This window comes from Microtus ochrogaster, chromosome 21, assembly GCF_000317375.1.
Source record: "Microtus ochrogaster isolate Prairie Vole_2 chromosome 21, MicOch1.0, whole genome shotgun sequence".
NCBI classification, from domain to species: Eukaryota; Metazoa; Chordata; class Mammalia; order Rodentia; family Cricetidae; genus Microtus; species Microtus ochrogaster.
In genome coordinates this window covers 9962282-9988207 of record NC_022022.1, presented here as the reverse complement: position 1 = coordinate 9988207, position 25926 = coordinate 9962282, and the positions used below count along the sequence as shown (strand labels likewise).

Here is a 25926-nt window from a genome sequence, read left to right as displayed (position 1 = left end):
GAGCAACCCCTTTTTAAAAGGTCAGAGATTAAAGGTTTTAACCCTGAGGCTTTGGGAAGAGAGGGGGTACTGAGCTTGGGTGATGTACTTGGTGGCAGCCACCTCTCGCAAGGGCAGAACTGTGGCTGGCTTAATTTGACTAGCGGCAGCCTCCGCTGTGGCCCGCGAGCGCTCGCTGTGGCCCGCGAGCGTGTTAGGGGTGGGGTGAATCCCGGGGCAAGATGGCGGATGGGGGTGGAGCTTAGAGGTCTGGAGGACCAAGGGGGCGGGGTTTGGAGGGAATCAAAGCATGAGGCTTTAGAGATTTCAGGAGTTGACCGAGGGGGGAGTTTGGAGAAATTGGCTTTGAATTTTTAGTTCCCATGGTTAATCAATAAATCCGCCTGCAAAAACGAGCAGGGCCGCTCGAGTCCAGGCGTCCCTGAGCCCTGAGAAGCCGTGCTATTGGCAAGAATCGACCTGAGCCTAGCTACCGACAAGAAGCTCCTGGCTAGGAGGGGAAGATTAAACAACCGTCCCGAGCCTAGCTACCCCGACAGGAAAATCCTGGCTAGGAGGGGAAGATTAAGCCTTTTGGGGCTGACCGTTCAGCCAAGAAGAGGTGCCCATCCCGTGACAAGCCCGCATGTGAAAGAGAGAGAAAGGAGGAAAAAAAGGCAGAAGAGGCCAGGAACACCAAATTCCCGGCGGGCCAGGAATACCAAATTCCTGGCGGGAAGATGGGGACACCGAATCCCCAACTTGCAGGCGGAGCTATGGTCAACCAAGGAAAAAAGGGGGGTGGGTAGACAACTCAACCCAGAACGCGCTAGAGAAAGCTGGCCAGGCATTCCCTAGGGCGGGACGGGGAGAGACCAGCGAGGGTAAACTCACGAATCAGTTGGCTGTGGGCAGGTGGCTGTGGGCAGGTCCCCGGTTGTAGACTTCATTCCCGGGAAAGAGGTCTTCCGGCACTCCGGGAGGCGCGCCGCAGGCCCGAAGGCCAGGCCTCAGGTGGAAGGCCCAGGACAGGAAGTCCCCGAGACGGCACCAATTTGTTCTTCTTAAAAAAAAAATAATAAAAGGCAAGGGTGTTCTTCTTGAACACAGGGCACAGGACAGACACACACGGCGAAACAAACACAAACGCGACACGGCGGCTCCCACGTGGGTCCACTTTAATGGGGGAGGGAAACACAGAAGGGCAGAGGAACGTGCGGGACACACGAGGAAAGGCAAAACGAGGGGGAGAGCCTCGTGTGGCCCTGCCTTTTAACGGGGAGCGCAAGGGTATCTGGGAATATCCCATACCTGCGTGCAGGTGCGCGCACAGGTAACCATAGTCCAGGAGGAGTCTGGGAGTTGTAGTTTTTCAAAAGAACAACAGTCAGGACCTCACTCTGCAGGCCTGTGGTTCAGCAACAACCCCCTCTGGAATGCCACTGCCCCTTCTGGCCAGCAGCTTGTACTGCATATGGCTGTGTGAGGCACTTTCCTGGTCATGCGAGGTCATACACCTCTGCCTTTCCTGCCCCTCGCCTTAGTCATTGTGTTGGTATACAGACACCTTTTCGGCTGTGCCTGAGTTCCGGGAGGGTGCCCTGCCCACACCTCCTATCTCTTCTCCTGCATTGCTCTCCACCTAACACATTGCTAAGGAGAATGTTTGTTTGGCTTGTCTGTCCTCGTTCCCCACTGGAATATGAACTCCATGTATGCATAAGCTTTTGACTGTCTTAATGTGTCCTTAGAGCCTAAAAGAGTGACTGGAACATGGTTGATGCTTAGCAAATATTTGTTGGATAAATTATTGTGTCACCGATTGACAGGACACTGCCTGCACTTATATCCCTAGTAACATACACTAAGTATTCACATTTCTCCAACTACCACGAAGTTATGGTCCTGATAAACCGATTTAATCGATAATATCCTAAACACATTTAACATAGCTAGCTTACAAAACATCATAGCTTGGCCTGGTTTACCTTAAATTTGAACCTATATCCCTTCGCTTTTGTGGGAAACAAAGCATCAACTATATGGCCTGCTTTATAAGTCAATCTTGACTATCTCTTGCAACTTATTGGACACATACTATGAAGAAGCAATGTGCCACATTTGTTTTTATCCCCCTGGTAATATGATTGACCTAGTCAGTCGCTCCTTGTGGCTGCATCTTGCTAGTCAGAGTAAAAAGCCAATATTCAGAATGCAAAGTCAGATTTCTTTCGACAGGTATTGCTTTTGTGGCAGTGTAATGTTGAAGTGTGTGTATATATTTGGTATATGTATCATGTATGTATGCATGTTTGCACACGTGTGTGTGTTGTGTGTGTGTACACCAGTGGTAGATGTCTGGTATCTTCCTCCATGGCTTTCAGCTTGTTTTTAAGACAAGGTCTTCTACTGAACCTAGAGTGCATCTGGGCAAGATTAGCTGCCCAACTCTCTAGGGATCCTCCTGTCTCTGTCTCTTCAACACTAAGATGATAGGAATAGGCCACCGCATTTTATGTGAGTATCAGGGACCTGAACTCCGGTCCTCATGCTTGCATGGTAAACACTTTACTGACTGAGCCATCTCCCCAGATTGAAAACTCCTAAGCAGAGCCATTGTAATTCAGACATTCATATTTATTCTTGGATTAATGAATATTTTATCATATAGCTAGTTTGCTTTTAATGTTCAAACACTAATGTTGTATTCAATGTTCCCTACTTTCTGGTTTCTCACTGGCTTTCGAATTCCCTATGTCTCTGCATAATTCCTTAGCTTCACACTGTCTATTCCCTGTCTTGACTGGATTCCAGGTGCTGTTCCCTCCACACCCATGCCCACAGTCAGACAGACACACTGCTGGCCCACTGACTCAGCACTTGAGAGAGGCTTTTCATCAACCTCCACCTGAGACTATTTTCCTTCTCTCCTTCCTCAAGGTGAAGACAAACTGACTCTCCCCTCCCTGGGAACCGGCTCAGGCCACCTAGGCTCCTCACCGGCAGATCAACAACAAAAAGACACCAAGCATATGTAGATCTTGCATAGCTTTTTACATGTAATGGCCCTTTAAACGATCAGTTCCTTTTCCTAGCTGAAATATTTACGGATGTTAATTTTCCTATTATTTACTTTGCAGCTTCCCTGTCTTCCCTCTGTGTGCTAGCTCTAATTCTGGGGTGCCAGGAGAAATGTTTAGTAAAGTGAGCTTTGGACCTCCACAGTTCTCACGATGAGCCCCTTCACACCCCCAAAAAGATCTCTAAGTGTGGGTAAGACAGTCTCCTACTTGTAAATCTATGCTCTTTTAAACTGGGATGTATAGAGCTGGGGAGATGGCCCAGAGGTTAGCAGCATCTGTTCTTGCAAAGGGCCAGGCTTTGATTTACCGCATACACAAACTGATACTTATGAGCTTTTCTATTGAGATGCTTCTCGTTTAAGTCCTGTTTTCGCTTTGTTTTTCCGATTTCTGGATGTGAGATAGTTGACTTCAGTGAAAGTATCATCCACATTTAACATGCATCATCTGCTGCTGTTCACTTACTTCAGGTATGGATGTCCTGACTTTTCAATCAATTGTTCTCAGCAACCATGGAGAGTGACTCACCACCACCTCTAATTCCAGCTCCAAAGAATCTAACACTCTCTTCTGAACCCCTTTGGCAGCTGTATTCAAAGGTGGGCATGCCCCCACCCCAACTGTGGCACACATATGCCTATAATTTAAAATGAATTTCAATAACAATAATAAAATTAAGCACACAGTATGTGGGAAGGTCTGTGATGGGGTGAGGGACAGGCCAGATATGCTGGCACACACATCTATAATCCCAACATGCAGGAAGTGAAGAAATCAAGATCAGGAATTTAAGGGCAGCTTGGGTTGACCCTGTCTCAAAAAAACAAAACAAAACAAAAACAAAAACAAAACAAAAAAAAAACTCCAACAAATAAAAAAAGCCCAGAGTGTTGGGAGGTGGTAACATTCTGGTTAAGAGAACTGGAGAGAGCTTTCTGTAGCTGGGGATTTGAGTTGGTGTTATGTAAATTTCCTCTAGAATTAAAACAGCCCATCCTTCAGGGAAGCTCCTTAAGCAGGAAGATACACAATTCAAAATAGTTTCAGGAAGTCCCTGAAATTGACCAGATTCACTAAGTCCCTCCCTGCCAGAGGAAGCAATTAAAAACTGAGAGTCCTTCTCAGAGGAACAGGGCCAAGCCAGAAAGTAGACTGTGAGACCAGACCAGTTGTCTGGAAGAAGCAGAAACCAGCTGAGCTGCCTGGAAGAGGTTTGGACCAACTGAGGCACCTGAAAAGGACTCTCTCCGACCTGTCAAGCTGCCTGCAGGCTGTGCACTGCGATGCAAGTTCCCAGCTTTGTGACCTGTCACTCAGGCTGTGGTGGGCTTTGGAGATGCAGCCATCTTTGAATCATTTCTGCTTCTATAACCCCCATCCTGTAAGTAACCCCAATAAAACTCACTGGTTACCAAGCTGGCCTTGGTGGGATGTGTACTTTCATCCGTCAAGGTTCTCTGTCTGGGCTGAGCAGACCTGTGTGTTGCATCTCCCCAGGAAATGTTTTGTCTCACAACACTTGGGTCTTGGTAGATCGATCACATCACGGCAGGTTACAACCTTACAAGCCTTGGGAGAAGGAGAAAGGAAGACGGGGGGGTGATGCAGGTATTGCATGCAGTTAGGCTGATGTTCTGAAAACCACCAATACTTACCGTCCCTCTTCCCCCGTTCAGTTTGGAATACACGAATTAGCAAAACAAAGAGTAGCAGATGGTGCCCACAGTGTCACCTTCATTATTGATAAAGGTAAAATGCTGGAGGAGTCCCCCTAAGAGGAAAGGCCAGCGGCAAGGAACAGCTCAGCCACAGGTGACTTGGAATGCTCAGCTGTTGGAACTGCCACTCAGCGTCTGAACATCATCAGCTGAACTTTTCAGCTCTGATACTCAAGGTTGCTGGGTAAAAACAAATGGCACATAAAGGTGAATTAGTCATTTACAATCGTTTATTTTGGACTATCCTTCTCTTCCCGCCCACCCTCCCAACACACAAAAAGCATCCTAGGTTATTCAACCTAATCGCCTAAAGTGAGCAGCAATTCCATTCCATGACAATTCATGCGGCTCTTCATATTGCACAGGATCCTCTTGGGTTGCTTTAATTTGGAAGGTTCTAAAAGTTAAGATGAGTGAGACTCAATTTCCAGAGTTCTCTACGTACTAATCATGTTGGACAGACAGTCGGCTTTACTTGGAATCAGGTGGCTGGGGTCTAGATCTGCGCTCTGGGGTTATTTAGAGGCTGGGGTTTAGGTAGCTGCATGGACGGTTGGGGCCAGTGGAGTCTGGTGGCGGGAAGTGGGGAGTACCAGTCAGCTACCTTAAACATCTGGTTTACATGGAAGGAAGGGGCATGTGTAGTGGAGAAAATGGGGTACAGGGGTGTAGGGAAAAGTGGAAGGTGAGGAGCAAGGGCTTCTCGAGGTTGCAGGTTCCTGAAGAAGGCTGCTTCAGAAGGAGCCCAAGTTTCCCAAGCCGAATCACTCCCAGCATTCCTGCAGACAAACTGCAAATTCAGCACTTCCTGCTGTGCATGCCCTCCTGCGAGCTTTTGTCGTGGCAGCAGTAGATCTGTCATTCTGGGCACGGATTCTATTCAAACCAAGAACGAAGGGCACAAATATTCAACACACACACACACACACACACACACACACACACACACACACACACACACAACTGCCAACTGTTCAGCGCTTTCTAGAATTCTCACTACAACTCTTCAAGGTCAACATTAGCGTCCTCACCACTGTCCAGACAGGGAAAGGAGGCTCAGCAAGGGAAGTGGTCTTAGTCAGTTGGGAACTTTTGGCTCTCCGCCTTTAGAGGTGCGCTCTTCAGGCCCTTCCCAGTAGACCAGGAAGAGCAGGGCATGCCTGCTCTGGTAGGAGAGGGGCAGGGAAAAGCTGCTGGAGAGGTGTGGGCGTTTGTGGTTATTGCTTGGGTCATCTCTTGGGCTACATTGGAGTTTAAGTGTGAGTGTCATGTGAGCTGAAATAAGTATGAGTCTGGGGGAGGAGTAGAAATTGGTTCTTGAGCCACGTGAATGTGTGACTTGAAGCTTTGATGATTAAAAAAAAAACCGAGAAGGCTCGACTTTTATGCACAATTGGAGAGAGAGAGAGAGAGAGAGAGAGAGAGAGAGAGAGAGAGAGAGAGAGAGAGAGGTAGAGGTGCTATGTTGGGGGGAGACAACAACACCTTTGGATCATATACTCAGAATGCGGTTGCTGGACTGTGTTCGTGTGCACATGGGAGTTGGGATGTCAGTCCCTAGTCAAGCAGAGAGAGAGAGAGAATGAGAGATTGAGAGAGAGAGAGAGAGAGAGAGAGAGAGAGAGAGAGAGATTGAGAGAGATTGAGAGACCTGGGGGACGCGCCCCGCCCTCCGCTGCAGGTGGGCCGGGCCGGCCGCGGGGCCGCAGCGCTTGCAGCTCTTGGCTGGCCGCCGCGCTGGGCTAGCAGGGCTGGGCTGGGGCTGCGGGGCGGCGCCGGGACAGGAAGCGGAAAGCAGCGGAGAGCGGCGACCGCGGCGGGGCTGTGCCTCCACTGCAGCCCAGCGCAGGCCGCGGAGCCGGGGCGCTGCAGCAAGAGCGCGGGCGTGGAGCGCGGCTGGCCGGCGCCGGGGTGAGTCCGGGAGAAGCGGGCGCGGCGCGGCGGCGGGGGACTGAGCTGGGCGGGAGGTCAGGCCCAACTGCGCTTGTCCGTGTTCCCCAGCACTCCGATCGGGGTTCGGGGCCTCGGGCAGGAGCCCCCGGGCCGCTTCGGGTCGCGCTTCCCCGCACCCGGGTCCTTCCATCCCTGTCCCGAGGTCTCTCCGAGTCCCGGGGCTGCCTATGCTACCTCGGACGTCCCTTTGCCTTGGCTAGCCTTTGGAGTGCGCCTTTGGGTGCGCATGCCGGGGCAGCAGCGGGTAAATGACGGCGTGTCCGAGGCAGCGGGCGGCAAGATGCGCCGCGCAGGGCAGGACACGATCGGGGTCTACACCAGCGCCCGGGGTCATCTAGTCGGTACTCGGGTACCGGGACCGAGCTGGCTTAGGTTTCACATTTCACTCACAAAACCGCAGCCCTGGAGGCCTGGGGGGCGCGGCCCGTTGCGCCTCGCGGAGCGCAACAGGCAGGTAGGAGTTTACTTTCAAAAGCGCCGGGGCGGAGCAGAGGCGTGCAGCCAGTCCCAGCCCTAGGAGGAGTCCCTGTCCGGGGCTACCTCGCCGTGCCCGGGAAGCACCGGTAGGACCTCATTTCATCTCGCAGTCATTGAACTGCCCCCAAGCAACGCGCCCAGAGACCTGTGAAGCTTTATAAAAATTTAAAAGCGTCGGCGGTGGAAGCAGGAGTGGGGCGGAGCCACAGCTTGGCGGCTGGGTGATGAGCAGGGGAGACTTGGAGCCGGGCAATCTCCAAACCGGGTATGATGCCCACACTGGGAAGGTGAGCTCCTTCTGAAGCTCATGGGGAGATGTCAGGGCTATTTATCATGATGATTGTGTGGTTGGCGCGTGCGTTTCGTTAAAATCCTTTTGCGGGGACTTTGGTCAGGATGCATGTGTTCTTACAAGCTAACTCCGAAAGCTAGCAAGCTGTGAGGATTAGTGTTTTCATTGACATGTTTATGCCTTTTACAGGGTTTGCTGAAAAATATTGTAAGTTGTGTCACCAATCGACAACGTTAATTAGCCTTCTCCCTCCAGTGGGTGTGTTGATTACACAGCTCCTAGGCTCTGTAAGTGAGATGGCAGAAACTGTCTGAACCCAGGGAGGCATAATTAGTCATTTTATGGAACCACTAATTAGAGTTTTTAGAATTGAATTAAATCAGTGTGATATAGTTGGGGCTTTGATGTGTGGGAGGAAACTGTTTTATTCTACATTTCAAAGAAATATCCAGGCGTGTTTAGCATTTCCAAAGGTTGATGACTCCTAGTATGATTAGCTAAAAACACCCAGTGTGAAAATTTTCAGAGTTGCAGTGCTGACATTGTGACTTGGTGACAACTTAATTTGTAAATAAAATGGGAGAATTGTGAGAGTGTCATATTTTTGAGACTGCTTGCCAGCTCTCGTTTTTATTGTCTTATTTATTGAGCAACAGGACGGAACCATACAGGAAATTGAAAAGTTTCCTTCCCGAGCAACAATTCCGTGACACCCTCTGTTGAAGAATTAATGTGTTGACTGTGGCGAATACTCTTTTGTTAATCCCCCTAAAGGCACACCCTACTTTGCCTCCGATGTAGTTTGGGTTGAATGGGTCCTGATTATACTGGTTAATAATCAGAGGTCTCACTTGGGATGGAGGCTGCTTGAGATGAACTTCCTTTCTCCTTAAAGTCCCAGTCCTGTCCATCCCCAAGCTCCACTTTCCCACCCTACTGAGGCTATGAGTAGGCACTGAACTGCAGGATTCTTTGTAAGGTTATATGTGGCTTGGAACAATTCACTATTGTTGCCTTCTCTAAGTAAACAAACAATTCTGGTAATTGCTACATATCTTTCAGTTTTCCTGGGCTCTCTAAAAGCAGACTTCAAGTTGAAGTGGGGGCGCTTCCTTGTGTCTGTGAGACCTTGCTTTCTTAACTGCACCATAACGTTCTGTTTTGTCCCCTTACACTTGTTCTGAGGATTGAGGTATTTCATGCAAGTGACCTCAGTCTTAACACACAGTAGGCACTTGTTGTCAGACTGGAACTGCCATCATTGCTGTGGCGGGAAGTGCCTGTGCCCAGCGCCTCTGCTGCACACTGACTTGATTGCTCCGAAGCTGCCCATAAGGAGGACAAATTCAGAGGCTATGACTGGACTCCTTCTGATAGCTGTCTAGGTCCTTCTGGAGTCGGAAGAAAAGCCACCTGCATCTCTGCTGCTCTGCCTCCACCCATCTCCCACCCCAGTCCCACTTAGAGCACTGTACCTGGCACCGTGGAATATGTGGAGTGCATCAGATCTGTTTCTGGGGCTTCCGGATCCAGGAGGGGGCAAGGGTTTGCTTGAAAAAAAGATTTGTCATAGACACAGTAACTATCCATCATAAGACACAGTAACTATCCACAGCTCTTCATCAATCTGTATCCAGCTGCCGAGAGGTGTTCCAGAGGTGATTAAAGACTCACTTAATCACAGTTGGTCTGGGAGTGTGAGTTGAGCTCTGGCAAGCCAGGTAAAATGAGGCTGGCATTTTCTTTCCCGGTGAACAGTGGCCCTCAGCCATTCTCCTGCTGGGAGAGGGCCATTGCTTTGTCACAGATGCCTGAGCTCTGCAGAGCCTCCTGCCACCATCTTGGATTTTGTTCTATGATTTACGGGTGCAAGTTCAGCAAGGTGTCTTAGCCATGCCCCTCTGCACCATTCTTCTGCACCCGAGAGCCTCCAAGTGAACCCGCACATGCTAGTCTCTGGACCCCCTGTGCAGTAGCTTTTCTCCTTTCCCAAGCAGAGCCCTTGTAATTAATCGCTCTGGGTGGAAACTGTTGAGAGGTTCTTATAACTTCCTTTTCATAGAGGCTAGCTTCCGCTTACCACGGTCATTATCATAACCTGTTATTTCCCTTATATGATTTTTTTTTTCCCTGAGCACTGTCTTTCTTTCAAGTAGGAGTCATGTATTTTATAGGAGTAAATGTGACCTTAGGGGAAGATTCTCCTTGAGGTCACCGACTTTCACCTTGTTTTAGTCCAGGGTGGTGGGGAAAGTTCACTGCACACTGAGATGCTGTCTCGACAATGTTCCCCAGGCCCTGTGGTTTGGTGTATTCTGGCCCAGACCAGGGCAGTATGCTCTTGGATGGTAGCTGAAGCAATGGTGCTGGTCACACCTGAGCACATCTGGACCATATGTTCTGTTGCTGAGCAAGCTGCCCTGTGCACCAACGGTGTAGCTTCCTTCCTGATAGTCCCCAGATCTCCTCTTTATCTACTCTCTGCAGGCTTTCTTCTATGGTAAAGGCGTGCCTCTGTGTCCCGAAACAGGCACTTCTCAGGACATTCTCTTCATTCAGTCAGCCAATATTTATTAATGGGCCTCTTGTTTGCCAGCAGCCGGGGAGAGGGTAAGGAACATGGTCCCTGCACCCCAGGAGCCTCTTCAGGGAGCCTGATGCTCAGTTGTCACCCAAGTGAATGTGTAACTTGGAAGACCAGTAGGGAGAATGCAGGTGGTGGGCTGGCCAGGTGCGGACTGGAGGGTCAACGAGGTCTTGCCAAAGAAGTGTGTTTAAACGGAGAGGAATTAGCCAAAATGGTGCGTGTGAAAAGAACGAGCCCCAGCAGATAAACTGGACTCAGCTAAGGTCCTGGGGCTGGAAAGAACCGGGCCCCAGAGGAACTGGAGCAGTTGGCAAGACTGCTGATCAATTGAAAGCTTCTGTGTTTTAAAGTCCAGGGAACACCATGGGGGGATTTGAAAGCAAGGGGGTGAGTTTGGCTACTACCCTGCCTGGACCAAACGCGATACAGGTCCTGTAGGGGCCAGTATGATAGACGCTGCAGGTTCAAGGATTCCCTGTGTACATGCCTACCCACCTCTCTCCCAGTCTGGGCACTGCAACCTCTCATTAGCTTGCTGCCCAGGGAAAGGGACTTCTTTTCCTTACTTTATTGTCTTTGCTGATAAAGGTGTCTCTCGTGCACTTTGTTAGTTCCTTATACGCTCATCCTTTCAGAGATGAGCATTGGGATGTGTGCCTTCATTAACTCAAGTGGGAGCCCCTACCTGAGGTCAAGCCCTGTTCTGGAAGGAGTTCACCCTGCCTTTTATTAGTTTCCCTCCTGACTGCTCACTCAGATCTTAGATGAGGCAAGAGCTGGTAAGCAGAGAGACTTAGGAAGGCCAGGCTCTGTGTGGGCTGGCTCAGGTGAGGAAACCTGGAAACCTGGAGGTGGTCTCTAGGTTAGCTCTCTGCTGCCGTGCGCTGGGAGAGGATGGGGGCTGACCTGAGGACAGGCAGAGCTTGGCGCTGCTGGGATGCGTGGATGAACGGGAGAGAGAAGTGAAAACAGCAAGAGCAGGTCCACCCACTACTAGGCTGGCAGCATCACAGGCCGAGGATAGTGGGAAGACCAAGACAAGACCAAAGAGCACAGCTATGGACAAGAGCTGAAAGAGCAGGAAAAAAAAAGGAGCATTTGGCTTTAGTTTTCAGGAAGTGTTTATAATAATTTGGGGAAGGGGACCATTGCTCCTGACTCTGAGGAGTTTATCACCAGAGATGGAGAAGAATACTGGGTGAAAACTTGATAGGGGGGTTGTAGGAAGATGTGTTAGAGGAGAAGGGACAACAAACTGTACAAGTGCCATCAAGCTAGAAGCTAGACATCAGTGAAACTTAACGAGGGCAGATGTGTGCCCCTGTTGAAGTCATCTCTCTCTCACTGAGCAGGGTCTGGTGGCTACTCAGGAAATATGAAGGGGTGAATCAAAGGGGGTAAGATGGGCCAGGAGAAAGGGGACAAGGGTGTGACTTTGGAGATGACTCAGTCTCTGGCTAACTTAGAGTTTCTAAAATGAAGAGGGAAGGATGAAGGATTTAGTGGCAGTGGGTATGGGGTCAGAGTGGATCTCATACAAGATTCTTCTCTTTGGAGAAAACCTGGGCAAGGGTAGTTGGTACAGTTAGGAAGAGACATTTCCCAGAGGGGGGCTATTGAGAGCTGGGGTTTCCTTTGAGGGACATGCCTGGCGTTGCCTTAATGGATGGGGTCCACATTTTAATGAGGGCAAAGAATGACGATGACCTTCAGCAGAGGGAGAAGGGAACGAGATTTAGGTTCTATGCCCTGGAGATTATACCTCAGGAGTCTTGTTTATTCCTCATACTGACCTTGAGAAGGGAATATTAATGATGTCATCTTACTGGGGACTTGGGTATGGGATAGAGCAGAAGCACCTGCCCTGAGGTATAACGGCAAGGCAGTATGAACTCAGAATCACTCGTGGTGTTCTGGGTTGGAGCTACCTTCCTCTAAGATGCCCCTCGATTGCTGGTGAGAAATCAGAAGTTAGAGTAGAACGGAGAGCCAGGAGTTACAGGCTGGAAGGTGGAAGAAGCAAGAGTCAGGATGGAGGGGAGTCAATTACAAATGCAGAGAATGGTCCGCTTTCTGACGAAGGAGGCAAACCATGGAATCTGTAGGTCAACAGAGAGCTGGGTCAGGGGCTATCAAGGAAAGAGGATTGGTCCCTGCTAGGCTCCTTATCCTGGCTGTACCTCCTAAAGGTGCTTGTCTACCAGCCAGAAGGCCAGTGAGACAGGAGCATAGCCCAGAGCAGAAAGGAGGGAGACTCCTGCCAGCTGAAAGCTTGGTGAATGGCTGGTGAAATCCCTGGGAGAGAGCCCTGGAGCTAAGCTAATGTTTTGAGAGTGCCTGCTTGGTTTTACATTTAGTCTTCACCTTCACCGCCTTCCTCCCAAGCAGCCTGCTTGACTTCCTTTTACCAGGTAGGAAAATCACAGCGCCAAGATTAAACTGCCTTCTTCCAGTACACAAGCTGGTGGGTGAGCAGGCCGCCTGAGAGGCAGCCCCATTCTGCCCGCCTGCAGCAGGGTGGGATAGCCTAGAGGGAGGTGCCCTCTAAGCTTTTCTCTTGCTGAAAAAGACGAGGAGGTCATGGAGTTTGGAAACCTCCAAAGGAAGCTCTCAGAGCCACCCACTTTTACTTACCCAGCGCATCTGGTGCTCATGCTGGTTACTGTTACCTCTGTCCGCTTGTACGGTCATCAAAATGCTCCCGATGCTCACATTTTATAGATGGGACTTCAAAGAGGTTTCATCATTTGACTGAGGCCCCACAACTAGGAAGCAAGTCGAGTCTCTGTTTATATCTCTGCTATGGGAGATGGCGACTTGCGTGTGACGAGTGAGCAGATTTGGATTCAGGAAGGCAAGAGAGGGGCTGATCACAGGAGTCTAAGCATGGCCTGGACTCCATGCTTCCCCATGACTAGGCTTTGGCTCTTGCTGACAGACGACTGTTAAGTAATAACCTGATATGGGGAAAGAAGACCAAGCGGTAGAGAAGGAGGGTTATGAGTGCATCCGATCCGAAACCGGCCATCAGCAGGGCCAGGGAAAGTAGTCAGGTCTCTGTCCGGTCACAGCTCTGTGGCCCTAACACTCCGGAGCAGGGTCTCCTGGCTCCTTAAGAACACGGACGTGAAATGGATGTCAGTGCCGTGAGAAAGGCATGGACGGAGCAGGAGAGAAGAAGTGGCCTTGGGGTTGGACTCCATAATTATCATTTCCTACCGATGTGTGCTAGTTTGGGGGCGACTGGGCCATGTGTGCCCTTGGTTTAGGGGACATTTTCATCGCTTTTAGCTTTTAATCACATTAGAGAGTGGGGAGATCTTTTTTTCTTTTAACTTGAAGAATTAGTGCTCTGAGGTCAGCTCCTAGTGAAATCATGAGTTGAGGCCTCTAGAACAAGGCAGGTAACCCCTAGGCACTGGGTTTCTTTAGGAAGGACCTTCCATCCTGGAAGGAAGAGAATGCCACTTCTAGGCTCTAGGCCTGTGTAACTGTGTAGCTGTGACATCCAGGCCCAGTTAAAGCTCCCAGTTTGAAAAGTCTCCCAGTCTGGAAGGAAGAGAATGCCACTTCTAGGCTCTAGGCCTGTGTAACTGTGTAGCTGTGACATCCAGGCCCAGTTAAAGCTCCCAGTTTGAAAAGTCTCCCAGTCTGAGCTTTTGCTGTGGTCTGGGACCTGAGCCTCCTCCAGCAGGGTGGGGACTTTGCAACTCCTTTGTTTTCTTCGCACTTTATCTCACTGGCCTTGTTTGAGTTTTAGCCTCCAGGACGCTGCAGGGTGGGAAACCCTGCCTGGGCCTAGACCAGGCCTGGGAGAGGGGTGCGGTTGGAGGCAGAACTCTAGATCCGACTTCCTAGAAGTGGAGCCTGAGCATGTGGAGGCTCAGGAATGGGCTCGCAAGTGTTTCCAATTTATTTTTATTGCAGAGCAATATTTGAGGGAAGTGGGAAGGGACCTAGGACCTTGCAACTAATAAATCACCTTTCCTGATGTCCCCGTGTAGCAGTCCCCACCCTTCCGTACATCATTGTAACAGTTGTGTAGGCGCACTGGCTACCTGCAGTCCTGTTTCCTGCTTATTAAAATCTCCATTCTTCATAATTGTCATTTTATACAGTACATGGTATTTTCTTTGACTGACTGAATCATATTTTCCCCCTAGCTATTCCTTGGCTTGCGGGGGGGCATTTACATTGCTTCTGGCTTTTTATTATCATAGGCAGCAAGGCAATTGTGGTGGTTGTTGATTTTTAATTATCTAAGGTAAATTTCTAGGTGTTTGGATTCTCAATGAGACTAAGGAAAAAAAAAAAAAAACTTTAATTGACTTTTGGAAACGATGGCCAAAGTGCTGACTAAGTGATTTCCCTGGGAGTTGTTTTTAGAACTGACAGGTGGGGGTGGGATAGACATTTGTCTGGGAGTTGGTGTGAGAAGTAGTTCTTACAGCCAAAGCCATGAGAAAGACATGTCTCAATGCCCAGGCTTCTCCCAAACCTTCTTCCTGTGGTTGTGATGGGGTCCAGCACGCTCGGTACCCCTCTCTCCTCTCAGACACCTGCAAAGCTTGTTCCATGGTGAGCAGCCCATTTGAAGGTTTGAGTTTTACGCTTACCCCATATTCCATAACGGGAATCTCCAAGGAGAGTCGGCTATTGTCGGTTTATCTTTCCGCCCTTTTATGATTGACTTTGAGGATTAATCTCTCCATTTTTCTCCCCTTCCCAGAGTCCTGTTGAAGAGTAGCATCTCTGAGGCCCACAAGACTTTAGGAGCGAGTGGGTGAGACTGCTCGTGGGAGAAGAGAGCCTGCTCCATCTGCCATCTGGGGAAGCTCGCCATTGCTATGGATACCGAATCCACATATTCTGGATATTCCTACTACTCAAGCCATTCAAAAAAATCTCACAGGCAAGGGTATGTAAGCAATGCCTCAGTCGGCGCTTCTCTTTGGGAACGCCTGTAGGTTGGTAGGGCTTGCTGTCAGAGAACCAGGTTTTCAACAGCCTGCCCAAAGGGCTGAGGATGTTAAAGGTTCAGCCCGCTGGTGTGTGAGAAGCCAAGCTGTAATAAGAGTGGCTGACAGGCTCGCAGAGATAGGGCTCTGCCAATTTACATTTTATAGCCGCCATTAGAGTTGATGACCTTAATTTCTCACAATTGGTTTTAAATTAAAGTTTTCCCAACAGTGGAAATGGTTCTCATTTCTAAGTACTTCTCATAGATGGAAAGTTCTCCCAGAGCTTTACCAAGTCTGTGAATGTGAATGAAAGTTAAAAAGTAGGTGTTAATTTCTCGCTTCACCCTGAGCTGCTGACTCACGGGCCATTAAACATCTGCCCTGAGACTATCTCGGGCATGGGGGGGTGGTAAGGGAGTGGGGAGGGGGGCACACCGCACACCCACCCACCGACACCCACACGTGGGCATGATTGGCCTGGCATCTGATCTCTCTTTGACTAGTCTTCCAAGCGAGCAAGCTCAGGATTTGAAAACACTGTCCTGCATGGTGGGGACCAAGTCTCCCTCCTTGCTGATGGAAACAGGCCTGCTTTGGTACTCAGAGGGCCATGTGCGTTCTGGCCTGCAGAATGCTTGCTGAGTGGCAGGACACAGGGACGGATGAACGAACAGACACGTAAATGAGGCAGTGGGTGGCATTGTACTGTGCAGGGTAAGAATACAACAGGTCAGGGGTCTCCTCCTCTGTGAAATGGGTATAGGGAGCCCCTCTCCTAGACTGAATGAGCCATGCTTGGGAAATGAGTAGCTTGGCCATAGTAGGAGGCCTCTCGCTAGTAGCTGTATCCATGCTGTTTAGTCTTGGTATTTCAGCACCTGTGTTCGAAGGTGACCTCTGCCCCTAGCTTGGAGGGCCACTGGCCACAGCTGTGTGCTCCAGGGAACGGTTACTGCCCTGGTGCTTGTTTATCTCCCTGAACAGATCACCATATAAGTAGCTGTGCCCAGAGTGAGGTTTCAGGTTAGGATATATGTTTTGTGTTACTCCTGTATGGATGGCCATGCCTGGAAAGAAGCCTTCAAGTGTTTTCTAGGCTGCCAGGGTGACATCTTCAGGGAAGGGGCTCCTGGCAGTGGTGCCTGGGAGGTGGCGACCTATCCACGTAAACTTGATTTTTCTGTACAATGTGTAGTTTGTAATTTTTTTTAAAAAGTGAACAGAGCCCCGATAAGGGAGCAAGGGCCTTTAGTCCTAGCACGTAGGGGTCAGAGGCGTGCTAGCTGTGTGAGTTGGAGGCCAGCCTGGTCTACCTGACAAGTAGCCAGTTCCAGGCCAGGCAGGGCTCCGCAGTGAGACCCTGTCTTCAAAAAAAGTAAAACGAATGAGATAAAAGCATAAGGGGAAGATTTTCAAGACTGTGCTCAGGGGACGACATTATTTTTAAAGAAACAGGCTTCTGGGTAGTTCTTCTTCTTTTTAATTGCTTTCTTTTCCAAACATTCCTGCATTATTTGTATAGCTCCCTATGCTGGAGCCCCGCTCTCTTTTCCAGTGAGGACAGAAGGCGCGGAGTAGGCACTTTGGGGGTGACATTCTACAGCCCCGATCCTGAGAAAGTCAGAGCCCCCTTCTTCCACTGGTTTTAAAAACGATCACAGATTTTGATCAGTGGGCAAGCTTAAGAGATTTGTTCTAAAATACCAGAAACAGCTGTTTTCAAATATCTGCTTTTTGGACCGACCTGGAAAAAGCAGCTGGGTTGTTGGGGTGTCAGGCTTCCTCACCCATATGGTATGAGTAGGAATTTGGGGTTTCTTTGGAGCTTGAGGTGAGCAGGAGAGGAGGGTGGCTTGCAAAATTCTGAATGGAGCCAGCCCTGGCTTCTTTTGTCTGCACATCCAGCAAGATGTGCACCTCCCAGGCCCATTGCTGCTTGCTGCTGTTTCCCCAGACCTCCTGAGGTCCCCAAAATGCATGGCTCTAGTGCTGTTATGGGAACTGTAAGAGACTATAACTTTCAATTAAGATGACACGCAGAACGCTTAGTTCTTTCTTGATCCCTTGTGGAAAGTACTTGGCAGATGTGAGCTGGAGCGGAGGCTTTTAATCAATTGATCAAGGAACACTGTGGAGCTCCTACTGGGAGGCCCAAGTGGAGCTCTGCTTCCCAACGGTTGATCAGGGAATATTGCTGAGTGCCCATTCCGAGTGGAGCTGAGTGCGGGATTTGAGCTGGAGGGCTGTGTAAGTGCACTGTGTGGATCTTTGAAGCCCCCCCCCCTTCTGTTGCATTGTGTTGCCTGTGGGAGGACCACAGAGGTCATAGGAACCACAGGGCAAAGTTTGTACCCCACAGTTAAGGAGCCCTCCACAGGCATGAAAGCCAGCTGCCTCGGGCATTTCTGGTCCCAGGAATGCCTTGTAAAGGCTTCTCTGCTTGATGATTTGTGGGGAGTTTGAATGGAGGAGTAGGAAAAGAAAGGGACCTGGTCTTTTGGTAACTTTAGCGCAGCTCCAGCTCAGAAAAGAATAATGAAGTGCCCGAGGACACTGATAGTCTTGGAGGATTGGCCACTGCCCAAGCCCGTTTTCTGACAAAGAGATCACTGATGCCTGCATTCTCCCGAGAGCGTCCAGTTAGTTAGCTTGCCGAGAGAGTGGTACAAACTACAGCCAACCTCGTCTGACCTGTGGGGCTCCTGATGCCAGCAGCAAGAAGCATCGTTTTGAGAGTCCCTGCAAGATCCGTCATGGTCACCCTCTCCCATGCTTACAACGGTCCTAGAATAGTGGGGATCGGGGGCACCGCTTTACAGGTGGGGAAACTGAGGCACAGAGAGGAACATGGCTACCAGACATTGGACCACTTGGCAAGTTTCAGGCTTGTTGGTCCTTTGGAAGAGAATGCCACCTTTGGGAGGAAAATGTGGCTACTGTGTTAAAATGCATTGTTGTAAGGGGTTGCCCAGGCAGTGGTGGAGCCCCAGCCCCGCCCCCACATCAGCCTCTTTGTTCTCCACATCCAGCAGGCCTGCAGTCCACAGGCAGAGGACAGGTAATGAGTGGGTGGTGGTGGGGGAGGAAAGGGAGGAGTAACCGGTGGGATGGCTTTCCCCATTTAGAAACGGACAAGCAACGGAACAGGAGGAAACAGCCTTCCCAGGAAACGGTGACTGTAAGTGGGGACAGTGTGGGAATCTCAGGCATTCTGGCTAAACCGAAGGGGGGGTCACAGAGCTCCCCACAGCTCTGCTAGCAAGTTGCCTAAATGATGATGCATTTGCCTGCGCACAGGGTTGCCTCTTGCATGCTGCCACTTGCCCTCCCCACCCTCTCTTGCCTGTGTACCCACAGCGCACAGATACACTTATCTTTGCCCCGACAGCCTTATCTTTACTCCTGTGGGCCAAGGAATCAGGAAGACAGATTTAGCAATAAAGATGCAGATTCCTGTGGGTGGTGAGGCTGCCCAGCAAGAGCCTCAGGTGATCCTGACCACTTAGGCAGTTAAATCTTGAGTGCGTCTTAATGTTCTATTTATTGGTTTAGTAAACTGTTTATTCCACCCCTGCCCCCCACCTCCACCCCTGACTCTCAGCTTCATTGGGGAGCTCTCTTCCAAGATAATGGACAGCCACAGTCCCTTTAAGACACAGCACCAGTTTGCTGTCCCAGGTGGCCTCAAATTCTGTATGTCACCAAGAGTCACAGGTGTGTGCCATTATGTCTGGTTTTATGTGGTGCTGGGGATTGAACTCAGGGCTTCAGTAAAGCTAGGCAAGCCCTCTACTGTCTGAGCTCCATCTCCATTGCCCCATTACTGCCTCTGGAGCTACAGAGATGAGCGTTGAGGTATATTCTGCAGTGGAATGACCTCTTAGAGGTTTGTAGTTCTGCAAACTAGAAAGCCCTGGATGGATGATCAACAGTGTTTTTCTTGGACATCACTCTCAAGTCCTGGCTTGACTTGGAGACCTGCCCGGAGCAGTAACTAGCAGCAGTGATTTCTGGAGCTGCCATGTGGTGTGTCTCACTCCCTTCTATGGTGAGACCAGTTACTGGGAGCAGCTAGCTGTCTTGGTGAAGTGCCGATGGGAGCCTCCCTGTTCTGGGTAACCCTCAGTCGGGCTTGTGTGCTTTACTTCATCCGTGCACTACCAAAATTAAAAGATTTATTTTTATTTATGAGTCTGTATTTGTGTATCCTAAAGGTGCTCACGGAACCCAGAAGCAGGAGTTACACCACCAAATACAGGTGTTTGCCAGTCTCTCCATGTGGGTGCTGGGAACAGAATTCAGACCCCTGGGAGAGCAGTAAACACCCTTAACTGTTGAGCCATCTCTCCAGCCCCACTATTTTAATAAAGACTCACTGTGTATTACAGCGCTACACAGCCGAGCACCCCGTGATTTTGATCCCCTGCCATTCCCAAGGCTTTTCACACATAGGCAGACTTCTAAGTAGGAATTTCCACAGCCCCTGTGGAAACTGGGGCTGGGAAAGTCCTCAGGAATAATCCTTGCATCACCTGCCTCCTGATGGCCTGGGGTGCTGGTGAGAAAAAAAGTAGATTCCTGTTGTCTCTCTTCCAGACAAATTCTCTGAGGGCAGGGCCACCCAGTCTCTGCACCCACGGTGGCTTGTCTGCACAAGGGGTCTGAGAAATGGGAGGCACTGGTGTAGAGTGGCAAGTGCTGGAGGACGGAGCACTATGTATCAAGTTCCTACCTGGTTCACTTCCGGTGCTATCTGGGAAGCTGTGAGACTGAGTTGCAAAGATACTGGCTGTTCCCATGTCAGCACTCTCTGAGGCCTTTATGAGCCTTGCCAGTTGGGTGGTCCAGAGAGAGGAGTGTGGTCCTTTTTAGTTCCCGTTAGTTTCTGTCTGCTTCAGCCCTCACGGTGTTTAGGAACCAGAAGCTAGCACGAAGTGAAAGGATTTAGTTCCAGAACAATCTTTGCCGTCACAGGATTTGACCTGTGAGGTTTTTCAACAGAGAGCCAGGTTAGATAAGCACGTGACTCAGCTGCTGGTCAACAAGAGAGTGACAAACAGAAGAGCGGGGCGGGGGGGGGGGGGGGGGGGGGGGGGGGGGGGGGGGGGGGGGGGGGGGGGGGAAGCAGAAGGGCATGGGGTCGCCCCAGGGCAATCTAGGTGCAGGTGGGACCTGGTGGAAAAGCAGCGCTAGACCTAGCCTGAAGTTCATTCTGAAGACTGACCAAGCTGGGGGAGCAAAAATCCCCCACACGGCTCAATGTTGCTCACAGAGAATGCCTTTTGGAGTGCTGGTATTCGACAGCCCAGAGCGCACAGCTGAGGCTACCGACTGTCACGGCCAGTGGTGACCACCAATACTAGCTTCAGAGGCCGGTTTCACAGCTCCAGCAGTGCGATCGCATGGGGACGTGAACATGAGTGCTAGGAATATTTACGCTATAAAATCTCCAGATTTCGGATATTTAGGAAGAGAAAGGGACCCAGTGGGGAGGAGGAAAGGAAGGTAGAAGAGGGTCAATGTGATCAAAGTACATCATCTTCATGTATGGAAACTGTCATAGTAAAAGCCCATTGTTTTACATAATTATTTATGCTAATTAAAAAAATCTCACTGTTCCCCCAAACAGTATAACGTAGTAGCTTGAATAGATACAGTGGCAACAGACTTGGCTTCAGTTCCTGTTCTGCTCCTCACCACAACTTCTGGAAGGCACTTACCCTCCGTGAGCCTCTATTTTTTTTCATCTGTGAGATGGGACAGTAATACTGGCCTCAGAGCCATTTGTTAGAATTGAATGGAGCTAATCCAGTCAAGCCCTCCACAGTGCTGTGTGGCTGGGCCAGAGCAGGGGGAGCTGGCCGCATTACTCAGAGCCGTGGGTGAAGAGCTAGATCCTCTGATATTTGGTTGCCTGACTCGAACCACACGCAGCTAACCAGAGCACTTCTCTTCCTATTGAACAGGCTAAGAGCGGAGGTATTGTTGCTAGAAAACTGCCTGCCGTGGGAAACCCTTTGTTCCTTGAAGGAATTGTCCACGGCTTATCCAAGGGAGGGGTTCCCAAGATAGGAGTCTGCCAAGAGATCGGCCATTCCGCTGTTTTGTTTTAGGGCTTTGTTGTTGTTGCTAAGTAGTAGGTTAATAGGAGATAGGCGTTCAGGGAGGAAGAGGCTTGGTCGCGTGCTGCTCCTGGCTCTGTTATTCATTCCCCTTTCTTCAGGGCGGCACACTCTCTGTCCCAAGGTCCAGACTCCGCTGTTGCCATTGGCTAATAATGGCCACTGTATGTTGGGTGCTCCCTCCACACCCTTGTACTGGGCACACGCACGTTCCCTTGTCTGTGTGGCATCCTCATGGCCCCCATTCTGTTTCCCACGAAGGGAAACTGAGGTCAAGTTCCCTGCACAAGGGCACACATCTCATGGGCAGATCGAGAGCTAACTGGCTCTGAACACAGAATGTGAAACCTTGGGTATGAGGGGAGGTGGCAGCTGGAAAGACTTGTCAAATGGCACATGGGGACAGGAGGCAGAGGAAACCCGGATGGGATGTTCGGATGCTGGCCACTGCTTATTGACCCGCCTGTGACCTCTAGGGCTTGGCCACTGTGGCCGATTCCTTTTGTAGTTTTAAGACTTAACAACAGGGTGTCCTCCCACTGTCTCTGGAGGACCACCCACAAAGTCCCTCTGGGGTGCCAGTGTGGAAAGCCTGCTTTTCTCAGGTGGCCTGAAGACACCCCCCCTCCAAGGGTCATTTGTTTGTTTCGCCTTCTTTGTTCCTATGGGTGTCTTTGAGCTCAGCCAAAACCTACAGGAATGGCTTTCATGTTGGGTTTGTAAGAATGAGAAGTAAATGATTCTCTGTCCGGGTTTAGAATTTCCTCTTTTCTGTCCTTGTCCCCCAAAGTATAGGGTGACATTGTGTCCCAGATTTTTTTTTTTTTTTTTTTTTTGGCCAGACCAAAGTTTAGATATGATGCAGTGTTCTTCCAGTAAAAAAAAAAAAAATTCTAATTAGCTTAGGCAAATGATAACCAAATTTATTATAGTGAAATATGCCTCAGCCATAGTATTTCTAAAATTAGGCTCTGAAAAAAAAAAGTGATCATTGTTGGTGGAGGAGTGGCCAAGTCTTTGTTTTGGGTTTTAAATTGTCAGAAAGGAAATACTAAGTAGGGGATTCAAGATAATCTTACTCCTTGCAGGGCTGTGGGGATGGGTAGCAACGGATGCCATGTGTACAGGTGGGGGTGGGGTATAGGTATAGGCATAGAATTTCCCTAACATCAAAATAAAATTTATGTTTCGGTGAGCCAGAGAGTAATGAACTTGGCAGAAGTTTGATCTGATGACTGGATTTCTCCCCAGGGAAAGAACACGAGAAAGACACAAATCTCCACGGAGTAAAGATGGCAGAGGGTCAGAAAAGTCTGTCACTATCCAGGCTCCCACTGGAGAGCCCCTGCTGGCAAATGACTCTGTCCCCACAGGCGCAGAGGAAGTTCAGGTAAGGATCAAAGGCACCTCTGTGGGCAGGCTGCCATTCGGCCCCGCCTGCCCTCTGCAAACGTTTTTTTCCTAGGTCTTGTTGCAGTAAGTTCTCTTGGGTTTTTAATTTTTATTTTTCTAACATCTTAATGAGTTTATCTATTTTTCTGGTTTTCTTGCTGGTCTAAGAGACATGTCCTACCATTGGGTAGCTTGGGGTCCTTCTGAAGTGTGATTGGTGGCCTCCCTTGAATGATGTTGGGAAGAAGCCAGCTTGGCTGATGACAAGTCAGAAATGGGAAAAGTTCCAGGCAAGAGTCCCTGGAGACTCATTCCAAAATGGAATGGAACTGGAGAGGGCGGGAAACTCCCTCCCCCAAAGAAACACCCAAGGAATGTTTGACACTGACCAGAGAAGACAGCCTAGAAACTCAGAATATAAAGAAATCAAGTCCTTGGCTCTCGGATGGCAAGCATGGAATTCTGTATGAATGGGATACTAGAGTCAAAGATCAGAATCAGAAATATGTTCAGCAAACTTTGGGGTTAGTAGCTGTGGTCTTTGGGGCGCCTTAATGTCAAGGCTATTGGTTGGTGCTGGCATAAATTGGAGAAAGGGTTTCCTCTGGCAAGACACCACAGCTTCTCTCCTTCAGACCACTGCCACTCAGGACTGCAGGAGTTCAGGTTTACTAGGCCTGGCCTGTTTCAGAAATATTAGCTTTAGGACCTCATATGAAGTCAACCAATTTTAAAATATCAACACTTTATTACTTTAAAAAAATGTGTGGGATCTTTTTGGAGTTCCTACTGTCTGGCAGCCTACTTGATTTAACTAACCATCTGAGCTATACTGAGAAGTATGTTTGCACACACACACACACCCATGTCTGAAATATTGCATGCCCAGCCTTGCCTCACACAAACAAAGCAATGCACAAATTCACAGCCATAAAGATATAGGAACAGAGATAAGCACATACCCATGCACACCTGTAGGTACCCAAAGACAGGCATTTATAATCAGATAGGAACCCTGAAACTACAATCCCTTCAAGGCTACAGATGCCATTGGGACTGATAACTATGCTTCCCCACTGAATGTGGGGTTTATTCAGTAGCGAGCAAATTCTTTTAATACTGTTTGCTGCTTGCTTTGGTTCTAAGAGGACAGATGGATGATGGACGGACGGACGGACGGATGGATGAATGGATGGACGGATGGATGGGTGATGAATGTGTGTGTGGATGGATGGATGAAGGATAGATGGATGACGGATAGATGTGGTCAGTCTTATGACTGGATCATCCTTAAAAGCCTCATGGGTCAGTTTCCCCCAGAAGTGGATTCGGAGGTGCCAGTAACCCACCGTGTAGGCTTTTCCTTCTTTGTACCCTGAGCTCTTTGGGAAGCTGTTGATGTTTTCAGCAGGATGGTGTGATGGGAAGGACTTTTGGAGGTTGTGTGTTTCAGCAGCCATGTTAACTTGGGGAACTACAACTTTTGTTGGTCCTAGCTTCTTTACCAAAAATCTAGGGAATTCAGTTGGTGAAGTTCAGATGCATTTCCTCCCTGAAGACCTCAAATTTGAGAGACGCCTTTGTACAACTATACTTTTTTAGACAGAGATGTGCATGGGTTTGTAAAATGAGCAGGCATTTTGTTAGCCACTCACTGGCAGGAAGTTGTGTGCACAGCCGAGTCAGAGCAGTGCTATTACACAACAAAATGTCCACATGATATCAGTACTATTACCTCAGCAGGGCTATCAGTCACGTGTGCAGAATCCAGCATTTGTCTTCCTGAGACAGTGCTCCAAGGCCAACTGTTTCCTAAAGCCTGTGAATTTGTCTTATATTGCAGCAAGTTGTATGTCTTTCTGCTTTGTTTTCTCCCGCTGGTGTATTCTTTCTTAACTGACCTAAATTCACACGCAGAAATCAAATCTTTCTCAAGGGTATACTTTGATGGTTTCAACAGATGAACCCACACCCTTCGGCTCAGAAAATTCTCCTGGCTCTTCCTAGTTGATCCGCACCGCCATCCCCTCCTCTCCAGGGCAACCGCTATTTTGATTTCCATCTCAGTGAATTGGTTTTGCCTGTTGGAGAGTTGAATATAATTGGAATCATATGAGTTTTTCCCCACTCAGCATGATGATTTTGATATTTATCCATGGTCTATGTGTTTCAATAGTTCACCCTTTATTATTTTTGCTGACTAGTATTCCAGTGAATTGACCACAGTTTGTTATCTGTTCTGCTGGCGGGTGGACCTTGGAGGTATACACATTCTATAATGGATTAAGCTCTTATGAATATTTTCATAAGTTTTTTTGTGGACATATTTCCATTAACTTTTGGTAAAACCTAGGAGTCGAATTGCTGGGCCATGTGGTAAATATATATCTAAATTCCTGTGAAAGTTTCAGGCCCGTTTTCTGGCAGTGGTAAACCGTCTTAAACCTCCACCATCAATGCCTGGCTGCTTTTGGCCATTGTCTGTGGTCATTTCTCTAACACCCCATGATACCTCTGACTTCCCAAGTTGATAACCTATGTGTTCCTAGATTAAAATCTTTACTACTCACCCCTAGTATTTGTTGATGTGTTCATAAATTTATGAATTTTTAAATGATAAAATAATATTTCTTAGCCTGGATCTTTTAAACATTAAATGTGATGTTCTTATTGATTCTTTAAGAATTTTACACGTGCATACAATTTATTTGATCATATTCACTCCTCCCAATAACTTTGCCCACATCCACTCTCAACTTCTCACCCTCCCAACTATACATCTTCTTCTTTAAAGAACTTACCTAGTCCAGGATATGTGTTTGCGTGAGTCATTCCCTGGAGTGTTTTCAATCTGCTATGGGCCAAACCTTGAAACAAACAACTGACTCTCTCACCTCCAGAATCCATTAGCTGCCCAGAGCTCCTCAGTTAGGAGTGGGGACTCGTGAGCCCCTTGCCTGCTCTGTGCTGGAATGTTGGCTGGCTTGATTCTGTCTAGGCAACACAACTCTGTGTGTTCATGAGTACAGGGTCCTGTCGTGTTCCAGAGATGCTGTCATCCTGTTTTCTCCCTGATTTCTGGGCATTACAATCTTTGCTTCCCCTCCCCTGCAATGGTCCCTGAGCCTCATACAGAAGGGGTATGATACAGATGTCCCGTTTGTGAGTGAGGCACGTTTTGGTTTTGCTCTAGTTCCGAATTTCTGTGTTAATTACTATACACACACACACACACACACACACACACACACACACACACACACACCCTTCTGATGAGGTCCGAGAGGTAAAGAGATGCAACTTTAGAAGGCACTTTGATATTATATCCGCTTAGCAGAATAATGGCAGTGGTGTCCCCTTGA

At 49.0% G+C, this 25926-nt stretch overlaps 1 protein-coding gene across 3 annotated transcripts in view; it reads left to right on the top strand.

Annotated features, from left to right (window-relative positions):
* The first annotated feature begins 6483 nt into the window (after positions 1-6483).
* Vangl1 (VANGL planar cell polarity protein 1) overlaps positions 6484-25926 on the top strand; it is a 50079-nt gene continuing 30636 nt past the window's right edge. For 2 of the 3 annotated variants that reach the window (XM_005357113.3, XM_026784150.1), the window contains exons 1-3: positions 6484-6691; positions 14819-15007; positions 22424-22562. In XM_005357113.3, the coding sequence (XP_005357170.1) occupies positions 14937-15007; positions 22424-22562 (210 nt within the window). In that variant the 5' untranslated portion in view covers positions 6484-6691; positions 14819-14936. Of the gene's footprint in view, positions 6692-7321; positions 7498-14818; positions 15008-22423; positions 22563-25926 lie in introns of those variants that run through there. The other variant, XM_026784151.1, reaches the window with a different exon arrangement.